Source organism: Centropristis striata, chromosome 8 (genome assembly GCF_030273125.1).
Source record: "Centropristis striata isolate RG_2023a ecotype Rhode Island chromosome 8, C.striata_1.0, whole genome shotgun sequence".
Lineage (NCBI taxonomy): Eukaryota > Metazoa > Chordata > Actinopteri > Perciformes > Serranidae > Centropristis > Centropristis striata.
The window spans coordinates 29,104,502-29,123,177 of NC_081524.1; the positions used below are offsets into that span (position 1 = coordinate 29,104,502).

At 39.9% G+C, this 18,676-nt stretch overlaps 1 protein-coding gene across 4 annotated transcripts in view; it reads right to left on the minus strand.

The window, feature by feature from the left end:
• rims2a (regulating synaptic membrane exocytosis 2a) overlaps window positions 1–18,676 on the minus strand; it is a 155,522-nt gene that overhangs the window by 48,121 nt on the left and 88,725 nt on the right. For 2 of the 4 annotated variants that reach the window (XM_059339741.1, XM_059339738.1), the window contains exons 7-14: window positions 17,617–17,663; window positions 17,204–17,316; window positions 11,574–11,704; window positions 10,992–11,163; window positions 10,523–10,676; window positions 7,785–7,853; window positions 4,738–4,876; window positions 4,279–4,380 (exon numbers count right to left, since the gene is read on the minus strand). In XM_059339741.1, the coding sequence (XP_059195724.1) occupies window positions 4,279–4,380; window positions 4,738–4,876; window positions 7,785–7,853; window positions 10,523–10,676; window positions 10,992–11,163; window positions 11,574–11,704; window positions 17,204–17,316; window positions 17,617–17,663 (927 nt within the window). Of the gene's footprint in view, window positions 1–1,109; window positions 1,227–4,278; window positions 4,381–4,737; window positions 4,877–7,784; window positions 7,854–9,382; window positions 9,410–10,522; window positions 10,677–10,991; window positions 11,164–11,573; window positions 11,705–15,480; window positions 15,529–17,203; window positions 17,317–17,616; window positions 17,664–18,676 lie in introns of all 4 variants that reach the window. The other 2 variants (XM_059339740.1, XM_059339737.1) reach the window with 2 other exon arrangements.

Genomic DNA, 18,676 nt, shown 5'->3' on the forward strand with positions numbered 1-18,676 from the left:
GTCTCCTTTTCCTCTTCCTTTTGCCTTTTGCTTTTTTTGTTCTGCCCTCATTCCTTTTCAGTTCTCTGGGGGTCTTTTCCTCTGCCTATGTGCAGACAGAAACAACAACTGTATCTGTATGAAGAGAGAAGGGAAATCTATTCTTTTCCTCTGTGGATAACACTGAGATGCTAGCTCCTTTCCTTATTCTGTTGGTTCAGACAAAAAGAAAGGGAGAGAAAAGAAGACGGAGGGCTCTCGTTAATGGCTATCTAGGCTATAGGCTGAGCCTGAAGTCGAGCCAAGCTGGGCCTCAGGGAAACTTTGTGACACTTTAATAAAGTCAGTCAGGCTCTCAGGCTGGGTTCTGAGGACTCATCACTTTTTTCCTCCTGGAGAGGAGAGAAATGGCACACACGTCACGTTATTCCTGACTGAAAGCCAGATGGCAGCAGGCGAAAGATTGAAGACGGAGAAAAGTGGAGTCATTTACAGCGATTCTCTGGAGGGGGTGGGCGATGTAAGTTCTTTCTTTTTATTGGTGCACCAGGACGGTGGCGTGGGTCCTGGGGATGGATGGGTGTCAGCAGGCCTTTCTATGGGTGCTTGGAACAGCCTGGCAGCCCACTCTGGCCAGACACAAGGAGCCAAAGGGCAAACAGAGAATTTAAAAAGCTACTGTGCAGCCCAGATCAATGCATCAGTGATGCCATTGTATAGGTGAGCAATAAGTAGCTGCCAGTAGCATGTAAAAAGAGGACAACACTAAAATTCACACACACCACTGAGCAACATACTGCTGTTGGTATAATGTACATGGGTACATAAACAAGGACATCAACGAAGAGACAGTCAGGTTCTGGCCAGCACGTAACTCAACAACCAGTATACATAGAGCTGGCATCAGCAACACAAATAGCTCTGAGCCTCAACATACAGAGGCAGTTGTGTATTATTATTTAACAGCTACACAACTTCAGAGCTGTGATGACAATTTAACAAAAACCGATATCAGACAGGATATCATTTTCTGTCATCACATGTACCATAAATTAAAGACGGACGAGGGACAACTTGAGGAGACCACAAGATGACAGATGCACAGATGCAGCAGCAGTGCATGTCAATACCTCTCGTAGTCAAAGTCTGACGAGTAGGCGCCCTCAGAATAGGCGCGGGCCATCCTAGTGGAACGCAGTAACCTGACTGCTTCCTCTCGGCAGATTGGATACACGCGATGGTTGCGGCTGGCGAAAAAATATCAAAACTGGTCAGCATTTAAATGATTTTCCAGGAAAAGGGGAAGTAACATTAAACAAATAACCTGCAAATGGAGAAAAGTTGGAGTTCACCTTTTGTATTCACATTACAGACTTATTCCGCCTGAACACACAAACTAATCCCACAGATCCACAGTGAGTACATATAAAGTGAAGGCTAACATACACTGCTTTACTATGAATGAATCCACGTTTGCAGGAGAAACCACCTCTGCTGGACAAAACTTCACAACAATAAAACACTTATCCATTTTCAGTATTGCCATAGTCACTCTTTTGGTGGATAAGATGAAAAGACAAATGAGGAATTTGCTCATCAAGGAGCTCATGTGTTAAAAGTTGTTTTTTGGAGCAAAATGAGAAGAATGTTGGTATGAGAATGGCTGAGATGATGAAGAGAGAGAATAAGCAATGCTGATAATAGATGGATGAAGTGACTCACTTCCTCTATATTCTACTACTCAAAGGTAACACACATTTTGTATATATTTGATCTTTGTAGAAGAAATATATACTTAACACAACACCGATGGCACTGACAATGGCCAGGTCATATGAAGCAAGCCATGTTGTGCCACTTCCTCAATGCAGTGTAATCAAGTGAATACTGCAGTATGAGGCTTTTACAGTGATAACTTACAGTGAAAACATGCCACAATGTCAGTGCCATGTGTTCAACACCCAAATGGAAGAACTTTTCAATAAAATAAAGGTGTTGTGGGTTGGAGTTGAGGGGGTGTTGGGTTGGAAGGGTGCAGAGATGGGGCGTCATGCATGCTCAGGTAAAAGTCTACCTGGGGTCCTCATGAGGATCATCAATAGGCTGAGTATGTCTGGTTCGAGGTAGGGTGAGAAAATGGCTGCAACCACATGGAGGGAGGAGAGAAGACAGAGATGGATCTGAGATGGCGCCGAGGAAGAAGCGGAGGAGGAGGAGGAGGAGGAGGAAAGGAGAGAGAGAGAGAGAGAGAGAGAGAGAAGGGATTGGAGATAGACAGAATCATAGGCAGACAGATGGAGGGGTGAGAAAACCGAGGGAGAGAGAACGAGAGATTTCTCAAAGAAATAGGATGTAAAGAGACTGAGAAAGCTCATAGGAAAGGTTGATGTAACAGTTTCAAAGAGGAAAAACAAGCTAGGAAGATAAGAGGAGCTGAGAAATCGGATGTTGAGGAGATGTCTTCCTCAGCTTTACCACACAGACAGATGAAAGTGGTACACCCAACACACCAGCAGCATTCACGGAGGGAAGAACAGAACAGCACAGTCCAAACACCTAAACCTACTTGGTGACACTTCTACTGAATTATTAAACAACTTAAGACCATGCACATACATAACATTTCTTCTTTTACAGACACAACATTTCAAAAAGTAGGAGAATAAAGGGGAAAATACACACCTTTAAATTAGATAGCAGCATCACAAAAAGATATTTAAAAAAGCTATTTTTTTAATATTGTCGCAGTTCTGGTACAATTCCAAATTCCCCATGACTCATTTCCTGTGTCATTTTCAACTGTTTTCAATAAATAACTGGATGCTGTTAATTAAAGCAGCTGAAATACACTCAAGTGAGCACTGTCCCAGACAATTTAGATAAGTGCATTTTCTGCGTCTGACACTGATTTAGGCCAAGCCTCAGAAATATCAAATAAAGTTAATTGGACGAGGGGGGGAAGTAGCTGCGGTCTGGCAGTGCCAAGGCTATGATTGGACTCTTGGAGCTACATTCTCCAACCCTCACAGAAAAGAAGTGCTGATGGAGGATAACTGACCACTTCCCCTTGACCACCTTTCCATAAAGACAGTGAGACACATGCAAATAGTGTATGCTGTATGCAGCGCTGGCTCCAAATGTGTCCTGCATAATCTCAGCCTCCCAGATGTAAAATGGAAAACCCTAATTGTTAATTACTCGTCTTACGCAGTGCAGTCATTTCAAAATCATATGTTCATGTAGGATTTTAACTGTGACACAACTTTTCTGATTAATTCGTTTTGATCTTTAAGGATCATACTGTTTATTGGCTATTTACTGATTGCTATTTGTTTGTTTGTTCTCATGATACCATTACTCTTTTGGAGGTTTGAAATAATAATGTTTCTATAAATTATGAGAAGAAGATAGAGGAATCAAGTATTAGGAAATATCAAGGTACAGGGAATCCACATCATGGATGATTATGAGACAATGGGCCAATGGGTGAGAAGACAAACAAACTTAAAGTAGTAGTAGTCAGTTTTCGATCATTTTTAGTCATGTTGTGTCTTGTATACCTGTTGGGTCATTTAGTACCTCATTGTGGACATTTCATGGTTGTTTCAAATCTAAATTTAGTCATGTTTCGTCTTTGTGAGTGTTTTACGTTTACTCTAAGTAGTTTTGTATGCCTTTGTCATTATTTTGCATCTACTCTTAGTGATTTTGTATCTCTTTGTAGTAAACTGTGGGCCTCTTTGAGGTCATTTTGCTTCTCCCTGACATTGTTTTGCATCTATTTGTAGTTTTAGGATGGGTCATTTGTAGTTATGTATATGTTGTTTTGTCTATATTGTCTATATTCAGTCATTTAACATATCTTTGTCATCTTTGTGTATCTCTATAGTCATTTTGTGTTTCTTGTTAGTCATCTCTTTGAGATTATTTTGAGCTATTTTCAGTGACTATTTGGAACCCCGGAACCCCTGACCTCCTGGCCTGTGCCCAGTAATCCCATTCAGTTATCCATCCACGATCCACTTCACTGTATCAAGTTAAAAATATTCCAAACAATAAAATTCAGGGAATGGAGAAAGTTGCTCTTTAAACGCAGGAATATAAGAAAAATTGAAAGTACCCACACACAACATCAGCTCGAGGCAAAAGGCATCGTGCATAAGTGTATGCGTGCATAAACACCTCCCTGCATGTCTACTCATCAGCCCCCACTTGTGCTCGTCAGCATCTATTCATGCATGCCCGCATATGTACATGCATCTACTGCACACAAGTGTAAGCTGGAGTGTGTGTGTGTACCTGTCAGGTGAGTAGTTATCTTCGGACACACTGTGGTGGTCCACTCTAGAGGAGGAGCTGTACTGAGAAGGCCTAAGGTCAAAGGCTGGGTCCAGACTTCTGCTGTGTGACAGAAGTGGACTGGATCACCCCTCATATAGTTTACACACCACACGCTGCCGCCTACTGGCCAGGAGGGCACATTGCCTCAAGTTTATGGGAGGCATTCAGAGTTACCGCGAGAAAATACTGCATCCTACGAACAGCAGAGCTGATGTGGCATTTGATAGGCAGTACAATCCCTAATCCCTAAAAATCCCTAAGCATGGAAATTAAGGCATCCTCTTTCAACATATGTTTGCTCATAAAGGATATCAACAGGGTGTTAAAGACATATCACGTCATATCGAAAACAAAAAAAAAAAAAAACACAGTGTGCACCCAGAAATCAAGTCCAGTAGTGGACTGAGCCTTAGTTACCTGGAGGGTGGGGGAACGCTGGGAGAGCGCGACCGCGCCCGGTTAATATCAGCCGACCGAGAGCAGTGGTTAGACGACATCACCTGCTCAGGGACAGACAACGTGGAGCTCTGGAAGTCTCTGCCATTTGGCCGGTAATCTGTGAAGACAAGAATGGATGAAGGACGGGATTAAGAGAGAGAGGGTATTGTGTTTTTCAAATGGTTCTGTAATAATAATATTACACCAAGAATACTGCAGTAGTGGGCTTTAAATTACATTATTCATTAATTTTAACAAATGAATGAATGAATGAATTCTCTGTACCAATAAATCTGCAGAATTTGATCATAAAATGATGCAGATCCAGTTCAACCCCACCATGTAATAACTAAGAAGAATCCTAACTTTATAAAACTGCTAAATGCTAATCTGTACAGACACAGCTTTTCTTTTTTCATTATGCTCAGTCTCTCCGTTCTAAAAATGAGGGCCACGTTTCAATAGAGGTGGAATTCCTCTGCTGTGTTAACAGTGTGCATTAAACATGAAAATAGCCTTTAAAAAATCAGAAACATTATAATGAATTTTCTCTGCAAGACTGATTAGTCCATTGAACTTGAAAGAGTTCATTAACCAATAATCAGACATGGCTAGCAGCCATGGTTAAGGTCAATGCTTAGCACTATTAAAGTTGATTGATATTCAATAGAGTGTATAGCACATTAAAATGAGTTAAAGAAAACCCTGAATCAAAAGTTTTAAAAAAGAAGGGAAGGTGGGAGAAACTGGAGATAATGATAAAGAAATGTGGACCTTCTCTTTAAAAAGGTTTGACATATAGATATGATAAAACCTTTGTTTTATGGGAGGTAAATGTGCATTTTAGTTAAACAATCTATTAAAATATTTTACTCTAAACAATCCAACAAGCGATTAGCAAGTAGAGACAAGTCAAATTCTGATTAGTACATTGGCACATACTGTAGTTTTACCATTTTAAACAGATTTTAATAAACAATAGCCAAAAAGAATAGATAAACACTATATTTTTTATTATAATGCAGATTAAATTTAACAAAGACCACATCTGCCTTTTCTAAACACAGAGCCTCCTGCAGCAGAGCAATCACCTTCCATGTACAGCAATATTAAATCTATTCTTCCTCTTGACATGCCACTTCACACATAAGTACAGCCTGCCTCTTAAGCACATATAAAAAGGAGAACCTTTACTGACAATTAATAGGATTTAACAAGATAAGTGGGCTGCATCAGAGCGGACTGAGGGTCAAAGTGAGATTAAATGTACTGTACACATTTTTTGGGGGGACTTTTCGCTTATAAAATTCTACAGCATCAAAAGAGTCCAAAAAACAGGAATGATACTTTGGAAGGTATAATCAAATGTGCCTGCTGTACTGTATTGAACAGACTAATAGAGAGCTAGCATTTAGTGTATTGTATATTAAAATGAAAAGTAACAGTGTCAGTAGTTGAATGCAAAGACTGCAGGGTAAACTGAGCTGTGGTGGAGCTTGTGTAAAGAGGAGGGTGCGACCAGAGCTCAGCAGAGGGCTTTTCCCTCCACTGTGAATGAAGTGAAGGTGACTGGCATGGTGAGGCAGTGAGGGTCTGATGAGAATGTTAAAGAGGCTGAGGGGGATTTCCCTCAGCTACAGTATCATCAGCAAGCAGAGGCCGAGGCTCTGTCTGTTTGTCTGTCTAACAGGCAACTGAATCTATTCTCTTCTTTCTCCAAAGCATTTCTTCTTCTTGTCTCATGTCTTTCCCTCTCTTCTTCTCTGTGGTGTGTATCTGCTAATGAGGATGTGAAATTAGCTAAATCAACAGTGCAGGCAGCGGCCTCCATCATGCAACAGCTTTTTATGCAAACTATTTCTGTGGTCGTCAAGTGAAAGAAAAAAGTAAGGATGATTTTAGCTGAGGAAAATAGTAAAGATAATACCATCATTATATTTTGCATAAGAAAACAAAAAGCAAGACTACCTATTTCAGCATAACTTCCTTCGAGGTTGATATTTTATGTGGGCAATTTTCAAGTACTTTTCAGTCTCTTTCTGCCTTTTCTGGCTCTCTGGCTGGTAACAGCAGAGCAGAGCTTCTCCTTTTCTGATGTGCAGCGTGGGCGTGCTGCTGGAGCCTCAGTGAGTACAGCAGAACAGCAACTAGCAGTGCAGAGGCAGACAAAATCTCTGTGCTCCCTCACTGTGCTGCTGCTGCTGCTGCTGCTGCTGATGGGCTGCAGCATTTTACCCTGCTAATGTGATATATAACAGTATTGTAAGCTGCTCGGGCCTCTGAAGCATTTGACGGATGGCATGTAGAAGGTTCCATCTATTTTGGCTATGACAATGTTAGAGTAAATAACTTAAGTTGTTACAAAAACAAAAATCATATTATGTTTTTGCATTCAGGTGGTGCTCCATCAAGACGGCATCACTTTGATGCCAATGATGGATATCGATGATCGATGATCGCCAGTTTAGACTAAATTGAGGATTTTTGTTTGGATCTTTGTTATTTTGGGGGTGATGATGTTGTAGATGTACTTAATTTGAAACCCCTCCAAAGAAGCTTTGAATGTAATGAAAGAGAAACATTTAATACAACCCTAGCTCTTTGCAGCCCAGTCACCAGCAAAAACGTTTTTGATTATACATTGCTGTAAACTACTGGCATCCATCTGCAATGTTTGTGCCTGTAAAAAGTCCAGAAGTTACCCTGTTATTTTCACCTAACCTTAACCAAGTGTTTTCAAATAGTTTAAAACAGCAACCATCAAATTCTGTGGTCATATGTTTATGATGTTTTGCAGTCATCACATGTCTACAGCAGGTTTCAAGCTACAGCTGTCACACTGACAAGTTCACAGTCAACATATTTTTGTTTTAAAAATGTGGAGATTTTTCGGTATCTGTGGAACATTTATTCTGGCGACTGGGTTGCTCTAAGCCATTTTGTTTTCGGATTTCATGAATGTGTATTACAATTATTTAATTCACTTGCACTCATAACTCTTGTATGTTAGTAATATAATATATTACCTGTTATTACCCCAACACCATCTTCACAATCGTAGTCTGAGATCTCACTGTCACTTATCCTCTGGGATCCTAATATAAAGACACAGAGAGGAACATGGGAAAACACAGGAGAGACAAGAGGGTGCAGAATGGATTGAGGTGAGAAAGAGAGAGAGGGAAGAGGGGAAGAGGGACTTTTATTGTGTATTACGCCACTCTGGTCTGACTCTTACCTTTATTGGTTAAACTGAAGGTTCTAACAGAATCCAATAAGATGTAACCCCAATGTACTCACATCACCGTATTGCACAAATACAGTCCCCTAAGAGAGCGCTTTGGATAATGTGAAAATGTGCCTCAGCTGTAACAAATAATGCTGCATTTCACTGCTCCACTTCGACAAAAACAGCAGATCTCTCTTCATCTCAACTGTGGCACTTTTAAACGACACATTCAAGGGGGTGGGAGAAGTGATATGGCGTTACAGCTCTTTCTTCATCTTCTCCAGTATCCTTATCGCCCCTCCCTGTCCCCTCTCTTTAAAGTATGACCCCCCTCCCTGAAGCTCCCACCACCACCGCCTTCACCGTTCAGTCAACTTAAATCAACTGGACAAGTGTGCTTTATCAGAAATGACAAGTGCTGCACTCTGGCAGTGCCGCTCCCAACCTCTCATCTCAGTTGGCTGGAGACTTTTTACAGCTGTCAGCTCTTTCACCTCACACTTACACAAACGCCCAGAAAATCATCCTGGTGGGGGAAGCGAGCAAGCCTTAAGTGTCTTGTAGAAGCAGTACAGTGAAGCAGCCCTGCGTAACACGGACTACAGTACAGTGGTCTAAAACACGTTTACCAGTGTCTGGTCACAGAATGTAACAGTGGTGAGTGAAGAACCATAAAATGGTCTATTTTGGGTGTTTGGCTAGAGGAAGTATGAATAATTATGCAAATAGATAATTACAGCCTTATTTTTTTGTTTGTTTCCTTTACTAAATATACCACCACTGTTTTGGAAGTATAAAAATAGTAGGCAAAGTATCACACAGGCAACATTTAATGTATCCCATGGCAATTTCAAGAACACATCAACATTCAAGACACACAAACACAAGCAAAGTAAATTGGGCTTCAAAAGTTTTCCAAAAGCATTTTAAGCATTCTTGAAAGGGGAAATGTTGGGCAAAATAACTAAAGAAAATATGCATCACAGAGGAATAGCAAGTGGTCAAAATCAAAGTACATTGTGTCTGCCAGGACTGGCAGATAGCCTGTTCTTTTTTTTAATAACATCACATTTTGCAGGATATGGTTTTGGGTTGCAGGATTGGATTGTGAAATACTTCACAGGTGAATACAGAGAGGGAGAGACCACTGTGTCCTAAATCTCTGTTCCCCTGGAGCGTGCACATGTCGGATACCCTGAGTGGATTTCAAACGAGTGGTGTGAAATTTACACCAGCTCCCCTTATTGAACTCCATGCAAGGCAGAAGAAACGTGCACCCTTCGTAGAAAAAAGGGGATGGAGAATCAGGGCACAAGGATGCATGTTTACAGGGGACAGGAGAACACTCAGATGCTCCATAGAGCAGCACTGCCTGCGAGTGCAGGGGGCCTTTACCTGAGTTGTATGAATATGAGCCTTTGTCTGTGAAAGCAGAAGCAGTAAGGTTGATGTGACATGCATGATAAAACAAAATATGCATAAACTACAATGGCTGCCTATATAAAGTAAAGCAGGAAGAGACACCAGAAGTATATGAAGTATGTTTATGTGGAACCTTATTTGTAAGTTGTACTTTCTTATTAGAAACAAGTAAATTCATCAAGCCTAGATCTACTAAATTAAGAGATAGAGCTTGATCATTCATTTTACTGAAATAATTTCTAATCATGTAGAGGCCATGTAATCTTTAATTACATGGCCTCTACTTTATTTGTAACCATAGTGTTCTTTACATGCTACTTCTAACAACCATGCAGCAACAATGTCCACAGTCTAACAAACACTTTTTTAACAGTAACTTCACCTGAATGTTTTTGTGTGTAAAGGAGTTTACATTTTTATGGCCAATTTCTTAAATTGGGATTATGCTGGTAAGCTATCCCTGTAGGATCAGAATGATAGGGAGGAAGAGATTGAAACTATATCAAAATAAACTCTATATTTAATTAATTTAATGTGTACCCACATTTGTTTTAACTAATGTTGTTTTTGCTAGGTATGGCTCGACTCGACTCTACTCTCTCGACTCTTGACTATCTCCATTAGCAAAAGTTGTGGATAGTACCTGGGACCTGATACATTTTTTAGAATCACTAAAATCAAGCAACTATTAATAACACAGCAGGCCACGGACTGGTCAGTGAGAATTGTTACTCGCGTTACACCGGACATCCAGCACACATGCGCCATTTTCAAATAAAGATTTTAAATGGAAACCTGCTAAACTCACTGGACTATGTACACTATGCCCTACAATCAAAAACTGCAGACATGCATTGAAGAGGATGTCACAGTAAAACTACCTGGTACTAAAAGTTAGTCAAGTTGAGTTGAGCTGTAACAGGCAAAAACCCAAAATACAATGTCTTGGGTTTGGTTTTAGTAAAGTTATTTACTTAACTAAGTGACAAGCATATGGTTTGAAAATTTTAAGTGGCATCAAGCCTTTGTCACAATTTCTTTTCTGCTTTATCAAATAATTTCAAGACATTAATAAGAGGTGTGTTACGTGTCCGTGACAGACAAGTTACATACTCTGGAGCCGTCGTGTTGGACTCTCTCCATGGAGCTGCCTGCGCTGTGTGTTCGGGGAGGCACGTGGGAGCGGGATGGAGGACACATCGTGGGTTTGTAACTTGTACCAGTGTGGCTCGTCATCCAAAAGAGCTGTCTCCAGCTCAATAAGGATCTGCCAGAAGAAAAAGGCCACGGTCAAAAATTGTGTTCAAACAAACATAGTGGCAAAAGTTTGTGTCGTGTGTTTCTGGAATTACAAAAACAAACACTTGTGACACAATACTCATAGAGCTCTTACAGTCAGCGTCAATCCCAATCACTCTTGCCGAGGTGTGTTTATTTATTGTGACAGTTTTACACAGTAAATAAAAACATCAAAGCTCAATGTCCAAGTTGGACAAGGACTGTACCACCAAAACCTTGTAAGGGCCAAGGGCTTTATTAAGGGCAGTGAGTGTCCGTGATGCGTGTGGCTTGGTTTTCTTACCTCTCCCAGGAATTCGCTCTCCTCCTCCCTCACCCTGGCTTGGTCCCACAATGTGATCTCCAGCATGCGCTCCCGAAACTCCCGCCGGTGCACCGGCGAATACATAAAGGTCTGGTTCCATTTGGGCTCTAAGGATTTCTTTACCGTTTTTGTTCTCCTCTTGCTTTTGTCGCTGGAGGAACAATAATTCAAACTGTTTTTATTTACAACCATGATAGGAAAGAGCCACGAATACAACAGATCAATAGCACGACACAGCACATCACCGTGGCATGCTGATGATGAGAATGAAATGTCCACTGTCTACATTCTTCATCCGTGCAAAATTTGCACTGAACAACCAACAAAGCAATTAGACACATTCACATATATTTCTACTTCCATACGTTTCCTGATTCTAATGGCTAAAAAACAAAGACACATGTTCCAAGGTTCCCAAAAAATCCACACTAATACACAACCCATTGTAGAAATTGTATAATAACTCACAACTATTGTCCAATGTGTTCCTCAATGGAGTGAAGCGACGTGACATCAAATGAGAATGTAAAAAATGACTATGATAACTGTTTCTACTCTTACCTTCTATCAGGGAGGAAGTAGATTTTGACGTAAGGGTTCCTGGGCCGGCCATCTTCCCTGGGTGGCAGGTCTTTGGCGCCCAGGATGGTGACAATTAGTTGATGGCCCACTTTGTCATACCAGAGTTTTACCTGCAGGGGTAGAGCAGAAACAGCCTGCTGAGAGTCTGGTCAGGACCAACAGGAAGTAAAACACAGAGGGACAAATGCAGGAGAAGACAACTTCATCGAATCAGAAATAAAGTTATTACATGTGCATTTGTGTCTTCTGTCATTGAGACCCAACAGTTTTCCACTACGTTATGTCTTCTCCTGTATTTACCCTTCAGGGAAAAGGAGCAATATTTCTACCTGCTTAGATGATATCGAGTTACATGCTTGAGCTTAAAAGGAATGGTTTGGACATTGTGAAGTGGAGCTGTATGAGGTTCTTATCCATAGTCAATATGTTACCTACAGTAGGTGGCGGTCGGCATGCCCTCAGTCTGAAGAAGCAGGCAGGGAAACTAAGCAATGTACTGCTGTAGATGGGGGCAGAAGCAAAATGTATGTTCTTTTTGATTATATATTTTCACTGCTTTCAAAGCGACCAGTCCCATTTAACAAAAACTGTAATTTTACCCTGCAAAACACCCGAGTTACTTACTAAACGAGGGAGTGGTAGACCTGCAACTCCTGTGTTTTGCACAACCTGGTCTCACAGAAATCCGTGAAATAGCCACGGATTTCGCTTAACTCAAAATCCGTGGAATAGCCACGGAATCGCTCAAATTTCCGTGAAACTGACACGGATTTCGCTACAATGCAAGTTAATGACAGTCATATCCCGTGGCTATTGGTTTGTTCCAAGTCACGTGACTTTCAAGGTCCTGGCGGTCAGAACAAAAAACATGGCGGACAGTTCTCGCTCTCTCTCTCATTTTTAGTGAAAAATCAATATTTTGACTTAGTTTCTGCATAAAAATGGATTTTGATCACATTTGTAGCAAGAAATATATGTTTTATTTTCTAAATATTCACTCAGTGAATGTACATAATCACTTTGTATGTTGGAATAGCCACGGGATATGACTGTCATTAACTTGCATTGTAGCGAAATCCGTGTCAGTTTCACGGAAATTTGAGCGAATCCGTGGCTATTCCACGGATTTTGAGTTAAGCGAAATCCGTGGCTATTTCACGGATTTCTGTGAGATCATGTTGGTTTTGCAAGGTAAAATGACTGGGGTCGTGCCTAACAGCCACCTACTAACCCATAAGTACCTGATACAACCCCACCAAATATACCCAAACTATCCCTTTAAGTACCCAATAAAACATGGACTTACTGTATCAGTGTTAATATGGTATGAAAATGCAAAAAGTGTGAACATTAGATATTAAAATCTGAGTGATATTTTAGTCTCTATGATTAAAGAGACCCTCTTTTATTGAAAATAAGTGTTTTGTGCATGGTGCTATGCTTGTTACATATCTGTGGGGAGGTTTCCGTAAAGAGTGCAGTAAAATGTATGTGTTCATGTTCATCAAAACAGCTTCCCTTGCAGGGATGAATAAAGCTTATTGAATGGAGCTGAATGTCATTTCGACTGAAGTGAATTGAGGTGATATGCTAAAGGCAACATGCTCTAAAATTAACTGTGTGTCTACCAATGATGTTGTCTCCAATAATGTTCTCTCAGATATTCAATGGACATTGATATGGAGAAATCAATCATGCTGTTGCAAGAGAAATCGAAGACAGTTCACACTAAAAGGGAAGTATGGACTCCAAAAGAAGACACTTAGAAGAAAAGAACTCCAAGTAAGGCCTTACAGAAAGTAGATGAAATGAGAAATTAAAACTTCTAAGCTCTTGTCCATACTTCTTTAAAAATATGATTATGGAAAGGGTCTGCGCCATTTAAAACTACCAGCTGTACATGCAGCAACGCAAGAAAGTGCATTCAAGACAAGTCAATAGATTTCATGTAGGCAAAAACAGAGAGCAGAAGGCTTATAGGAAAACAAATTGTACCAAATTATCTCTATACTTGTGGCCCACCAAGAAAATATGAATATACTGCATTGTCAATAGAGTGGTCAAATATTTCAGAAATATCCATCATGGAATTGTAATGATTATATTATGAGTGATAAAATATGTGGTTTAAGAGTAAGCTAAATATAAATATAAAAAAGTAAGTGGCTTAACAATGTGTTATTCTAATAATGAATAAACTGAAACACACAAGCTTTTCCCAGAAAAGAATATACACAGACACACACACACACACACACACATAAAAACCCTACTAATTTACCTCCACTCAAACTCCATATCATGTGTTTAAACCCCTCTAAATTTGAAAAGTCACATCTGCATGCTCGATACATGGTATGCATAATAACCATAGACTTTATAAAAGAAGTAAACGTAGCCTGTGGCTCTGAAAAGTGAAGCCAGTGCAGAAGTGCCTTAACACTGCATTCAAGGGCCAGTAGGGGGTGACTCCAGTAGTTGCAAAATGAAATTTGATTGTATAGAAGTCTATGAGAAAATGATCATACTTCTCACTTGATTTTTTTTTTTACCTTGGTAAACATTAATGATTTAATTTGGTAAACTATGCTCTCATTTGGATTAAAATAGATGATAAAATAGGGTAAACTTTAGGGCATGGCTATCTTATCATTGACAAGTGGTCGTGGTAGTGACTTGTGGGAGGCTAGAGGCATAGATACATAGGTACATTTGAATAGCCATGAACTTGTTTTTGGGTCTTGTTTGTGTTTTCATCTTAGAACTTTGACTCTTACATGCTTTTTCAGGTCAATAAAACTAATTGTAACATTTTGATCACTTTTACAGTAAGTTCATTCAATTTCAAACCTGTTTTCACTAGCCAACATGAATTAAGGATGCACCTTGCTAACGTAGCTAGGTAGCTTGCGCTAGCATTAGCCGAAAACTTGACTAAACCCTTGTGTCCGAATGTGGTCACTCTTGGTTCCAAAAAAAACAGACATTGACGGCGAAAATGGCAAACATTCTTTTCTTTTATATAGTCTATGGTGATAATAATAATCACAATATTCTTGCATCAGATCCATATAAAGCTTTTTGAGGGTACATTACATTGTCAGCCAGATAAATATTCCAACATTTAACATTTAACCTTCAAGCTAACTGAATCAAGAATAAAATTCACACAAAGTGATTTTAGTGCGTGTTATTAAACAAAAACCACAGAAAAGACAGACTTATATTAAAGTTGACAGATTAAGAGAGACCTTGAAGCGAAGAAAAACTTTGATGCTTTCGCTCAGTTTGCAGTTTGCTATTTGGGAAGTTACAATTTGCTGTACAACTCTCATCTGGAATGGAAAATACAATTTGGTTTCCAACACAGGACGCTGAACTTGGTATCTTTTCACTGCAACATGAAACAGCAGACCCATCAACCATAAGCTGCTAATTAACATGTGTGTAGGGTTAGAGTTATCCAGGCCTGGGGTCATGTCACACTGAAGCAGAAAATGACCCAAGTCCTTTGTCCTGAGAAAAGTTCAGGGAGACACCCTCCTGCATTGCCAAATATCCAGAATGTCTGACACACGGTAGTGTGATTACTGGGGTCAAATCAGGCAATGGAAGAATGTCTCTTTAAGTGTTCAGATTAGTTGAGCATGCATAACCTAGGAATAATGAGGTGAATGGGTTAAAATGAGTAATAACTCTCATCATAACAGTGATACCAAGAAATCAAATTGGAGAAAATGGCACAATGCACTGCACTGAGGGAAACTTGAAGCTGCCATTTCCCCGCAAATGCATTTTCCAAAGTATGGAAACAGAAAAAAGGCCAGTAAACAGTCAATGAGCAAAGACCAAATAGAGATTGTGCCCTTCAGACAGGGCCCATTACCTGGACCCTAGGGGCAAAAGGCGTTGTTCTTCTACTAAGGCTTTGGCTCTGGATAAGCAAAATTAAACAGCAAAAAAAAAAAGAAAAGAAAAGAAAATGCAATAAAACCAAAACCCCACAAAACAACAACAGAAACTCACAATACACTCTAAACAACAACAGAAGTTTGTAGTTTCAGATGGCAATTTAGGCCAGTATTTCACTCACATTCTTTGCTTCTCTGCTTTTCTGAATACTTGTCCCTGAGCTTCTTTGCTCCGTTCTGCATAGGCCCTTTGTAATTATCAATGCCTCACGATTATATCTCTTTTTCTGTTCTGGACCTTTTCTCCTCTGCTTCTCAGCTTGCGTCACAGTGACGTTAAACCCTTGTTTGTGCCTAAACACATTTCAAAGACTGCTCCAAAAATATCATACTGACAGCTCTTTACTGTGTACAATTACTCATCAGGCACTGCGGATCTTACAAGGTTTATTCAATAAACTGAAGTGCTTCAGTCGCTTCATAGAAATGAAGAACAAAAGAACCATCTAGGCAAATTTGGGAGTTCACAGAATTCAGGTCTTTTTTTTCAGTTGTCTACCACAGTTGTAAAGGTATCAATGTGGCCAAATTATTCTACAGTCAACTACAGCAATTGGAGTCAGCCATTTTTCTGATAAAGGTTAAAATACTTTTTTTGTAAAAGGTCAAATTTTAAAGGGGACCTATTATGCTTTTCATTATTTTCTGTCATATATGTATTATGTAACAATGTCAGATGTTCATGTCAAAGACGGAAACAATTTCAATTAAGGTGCATAAATAGGTAAATGTATGTAAAAGTAATCCCAGGGAGCAAAAACAGGTTTCCAAACATTCAAAACCATTTTTTCTCCTCACTGTTCAAGCTGACGTCAGCTCATGATGGATTTCTATGCTCCAGGTGCTCCAGGCACAGTATCGCAGTACTTAAAATTATATACATTGCTTCATGTAGCTAGATTCTGACATTAGGGAAATATGTAATCTTAATTGCAGATGTTCTAAGTAATTTCCTATCACATAATGCTGGAATCTGTTCGATTATGCAAATTTTTTTTTTTTTTTTGGGGGGGGGGGGGGTTGTGCTGCTATAAAAAGTGCTGCTGCTAAACTTCATTACAGTCATTCCCTGGCTGAAATTACAGGTTCTAGTAGAAACCAAAAAAAAAGTATTAACCGACAATTGAGCATAATAGATTCCCTTTAAGATTGTGAAGACTGGCAGTGGTATCAGCCTTCAAACCTAATGTGAGTCAAATCCAACCATTTCTCATAAATATCGATGGTTTGAGAAAAACGTGTCCTGGAGGTGTTACCTAGATACCTAAAGCGATTTCCCTGCTGGACCCTAAATTTGAGAGTAGATTTATCTCTTGCGTTAATGCAGCCCTTTACCCATTTACCCCAGGAGGGTTTTTACACTAGATAATGGACAACACACACAGTAACACGATCTACCATCCTGTGCTGGGTTGGTAAAGGGCCAGCTGAACAAGCATTCTGAGAGAAGCTGTGTCTGGTAGCCCAAAGATCTGAACCAGGATTTAATTATACTTTGAGTTTCATTATAATGCACAATGTGAGTATAGTAGTACATTCCAAAATATAGTCGCATGAAATCTTACTCATAAGCTTCCACTATTCAGTCTCTCCAGAGGGTTTCAATTGTAGTCTGTATGCCATGCTGAGGTCACTTACTGAGAGCTGTCCTGACAGGTACTGGGGGGCGTCCCTCAGCATGCTGGGACTCATGGGGGACGTGACGGAGATGGACGGGCGATCCATCTTCTGAGACTCAAAAGAACTCGAACCTGACAGGGCAGAGAGGACACATTCAGGTCATTTAGTAGTGATTTTGGTCTTAGTTTGTGGTTTTAGTAACATAAAGAGATAAAAGGAGAAAGGGGGATGGTAGTAAGGAAGCTAGAAAGACATAGACAACAAGTGAGACAGAAAGAGGGCAAGAGAGCATGCCATGAGAAAGACAGAAATACAGAGAGGCAGAGTGACAGAAGCAACTCTCATAGACATTCCTTCACTTGATGTTTCTAGGTTGATTAATAAGATAAAATGGGGTAATGAAATAGAATAAAGATTTTGACAAGACTCACTTGATTCCAGTTGTGCATGTGTGCTGTCTGGTATCCTTGGAATATCTCTGAAAAAAAAAGAGAAAGGGTGTGAGTGTGTGAGACAGGAGAGAGGGAGGGGATGGAAAGGATCAATTTTAGCTAATGCTGACTGCACTGTGCTCTAATGACCGTAAGCACCGCATTAGTCTTCATTCACCCAGCAGCTCCCTCAGCAGCGCAAAGCAGGTCAGATATAGGAATTGGCAAAGCAAAGGTGCCGCTGTTTTTCCCACAATTTCGCTTTTCGAAAAACAATTGGAAGGAGAGAGTCCCACACGAGGCCCGAGCCGACAGAAGCTCAGCCGGAGGGAGAGAGGAACAAATGTTGAATAAACAAGACAGCGCCACCCAACCACACAACACATTCAGAAAGAACAGCTATAACCTTTCTTTAGTTTCCTGATTCAAGTCTCTATATTAGAGAGAGTTATATTCAAAGTTATTCCGAATAATGCGGGCTGTGCTGTGGCCTGGATGGGCTACAGACAAAAGAACGGTGACTGCTTTAGAGAAATAATATCAATAAAATGAGGCATAATTCCTGTTTAAATTGGTTTTAGTTTGGGACCTGCATGTTGTTCAATCAATGTTTACTGTAAGGGATTATTAATAATGTCACAGACACCCAGTTCTTTCATCAGTGTGCTTAATTACCATTGTGTGAGTTCACTCGGTGAAAGATAGGTTTAACAGTGATTTATTTAAATGAGAATTTTAAAAATGACTAAAAAGCATTTAAAAAAAACCCTAAAAATCTAAACCTGTATTTGTTGCCCCCGCAATAGCTACTTAAGAATTGAAGAATAACATTTAAATGGATCAATAAATTCATTTATTCCAACTGATCCCAGTATTCAAATGGTAACGGCATTTACAACCCTGATTCCAAAATAGTTGGGACACTGTGCAAAACGTGCATAAAAATAGAATGTGTGAAATTCAAAATTAGTGTATAAATTGAAATAAATAAATAAAAACTTTCCCAGTGTGCGCATTAGATATCTTGTCCTGTGTCCCCACTTTTTTTAAATCGGGGTTG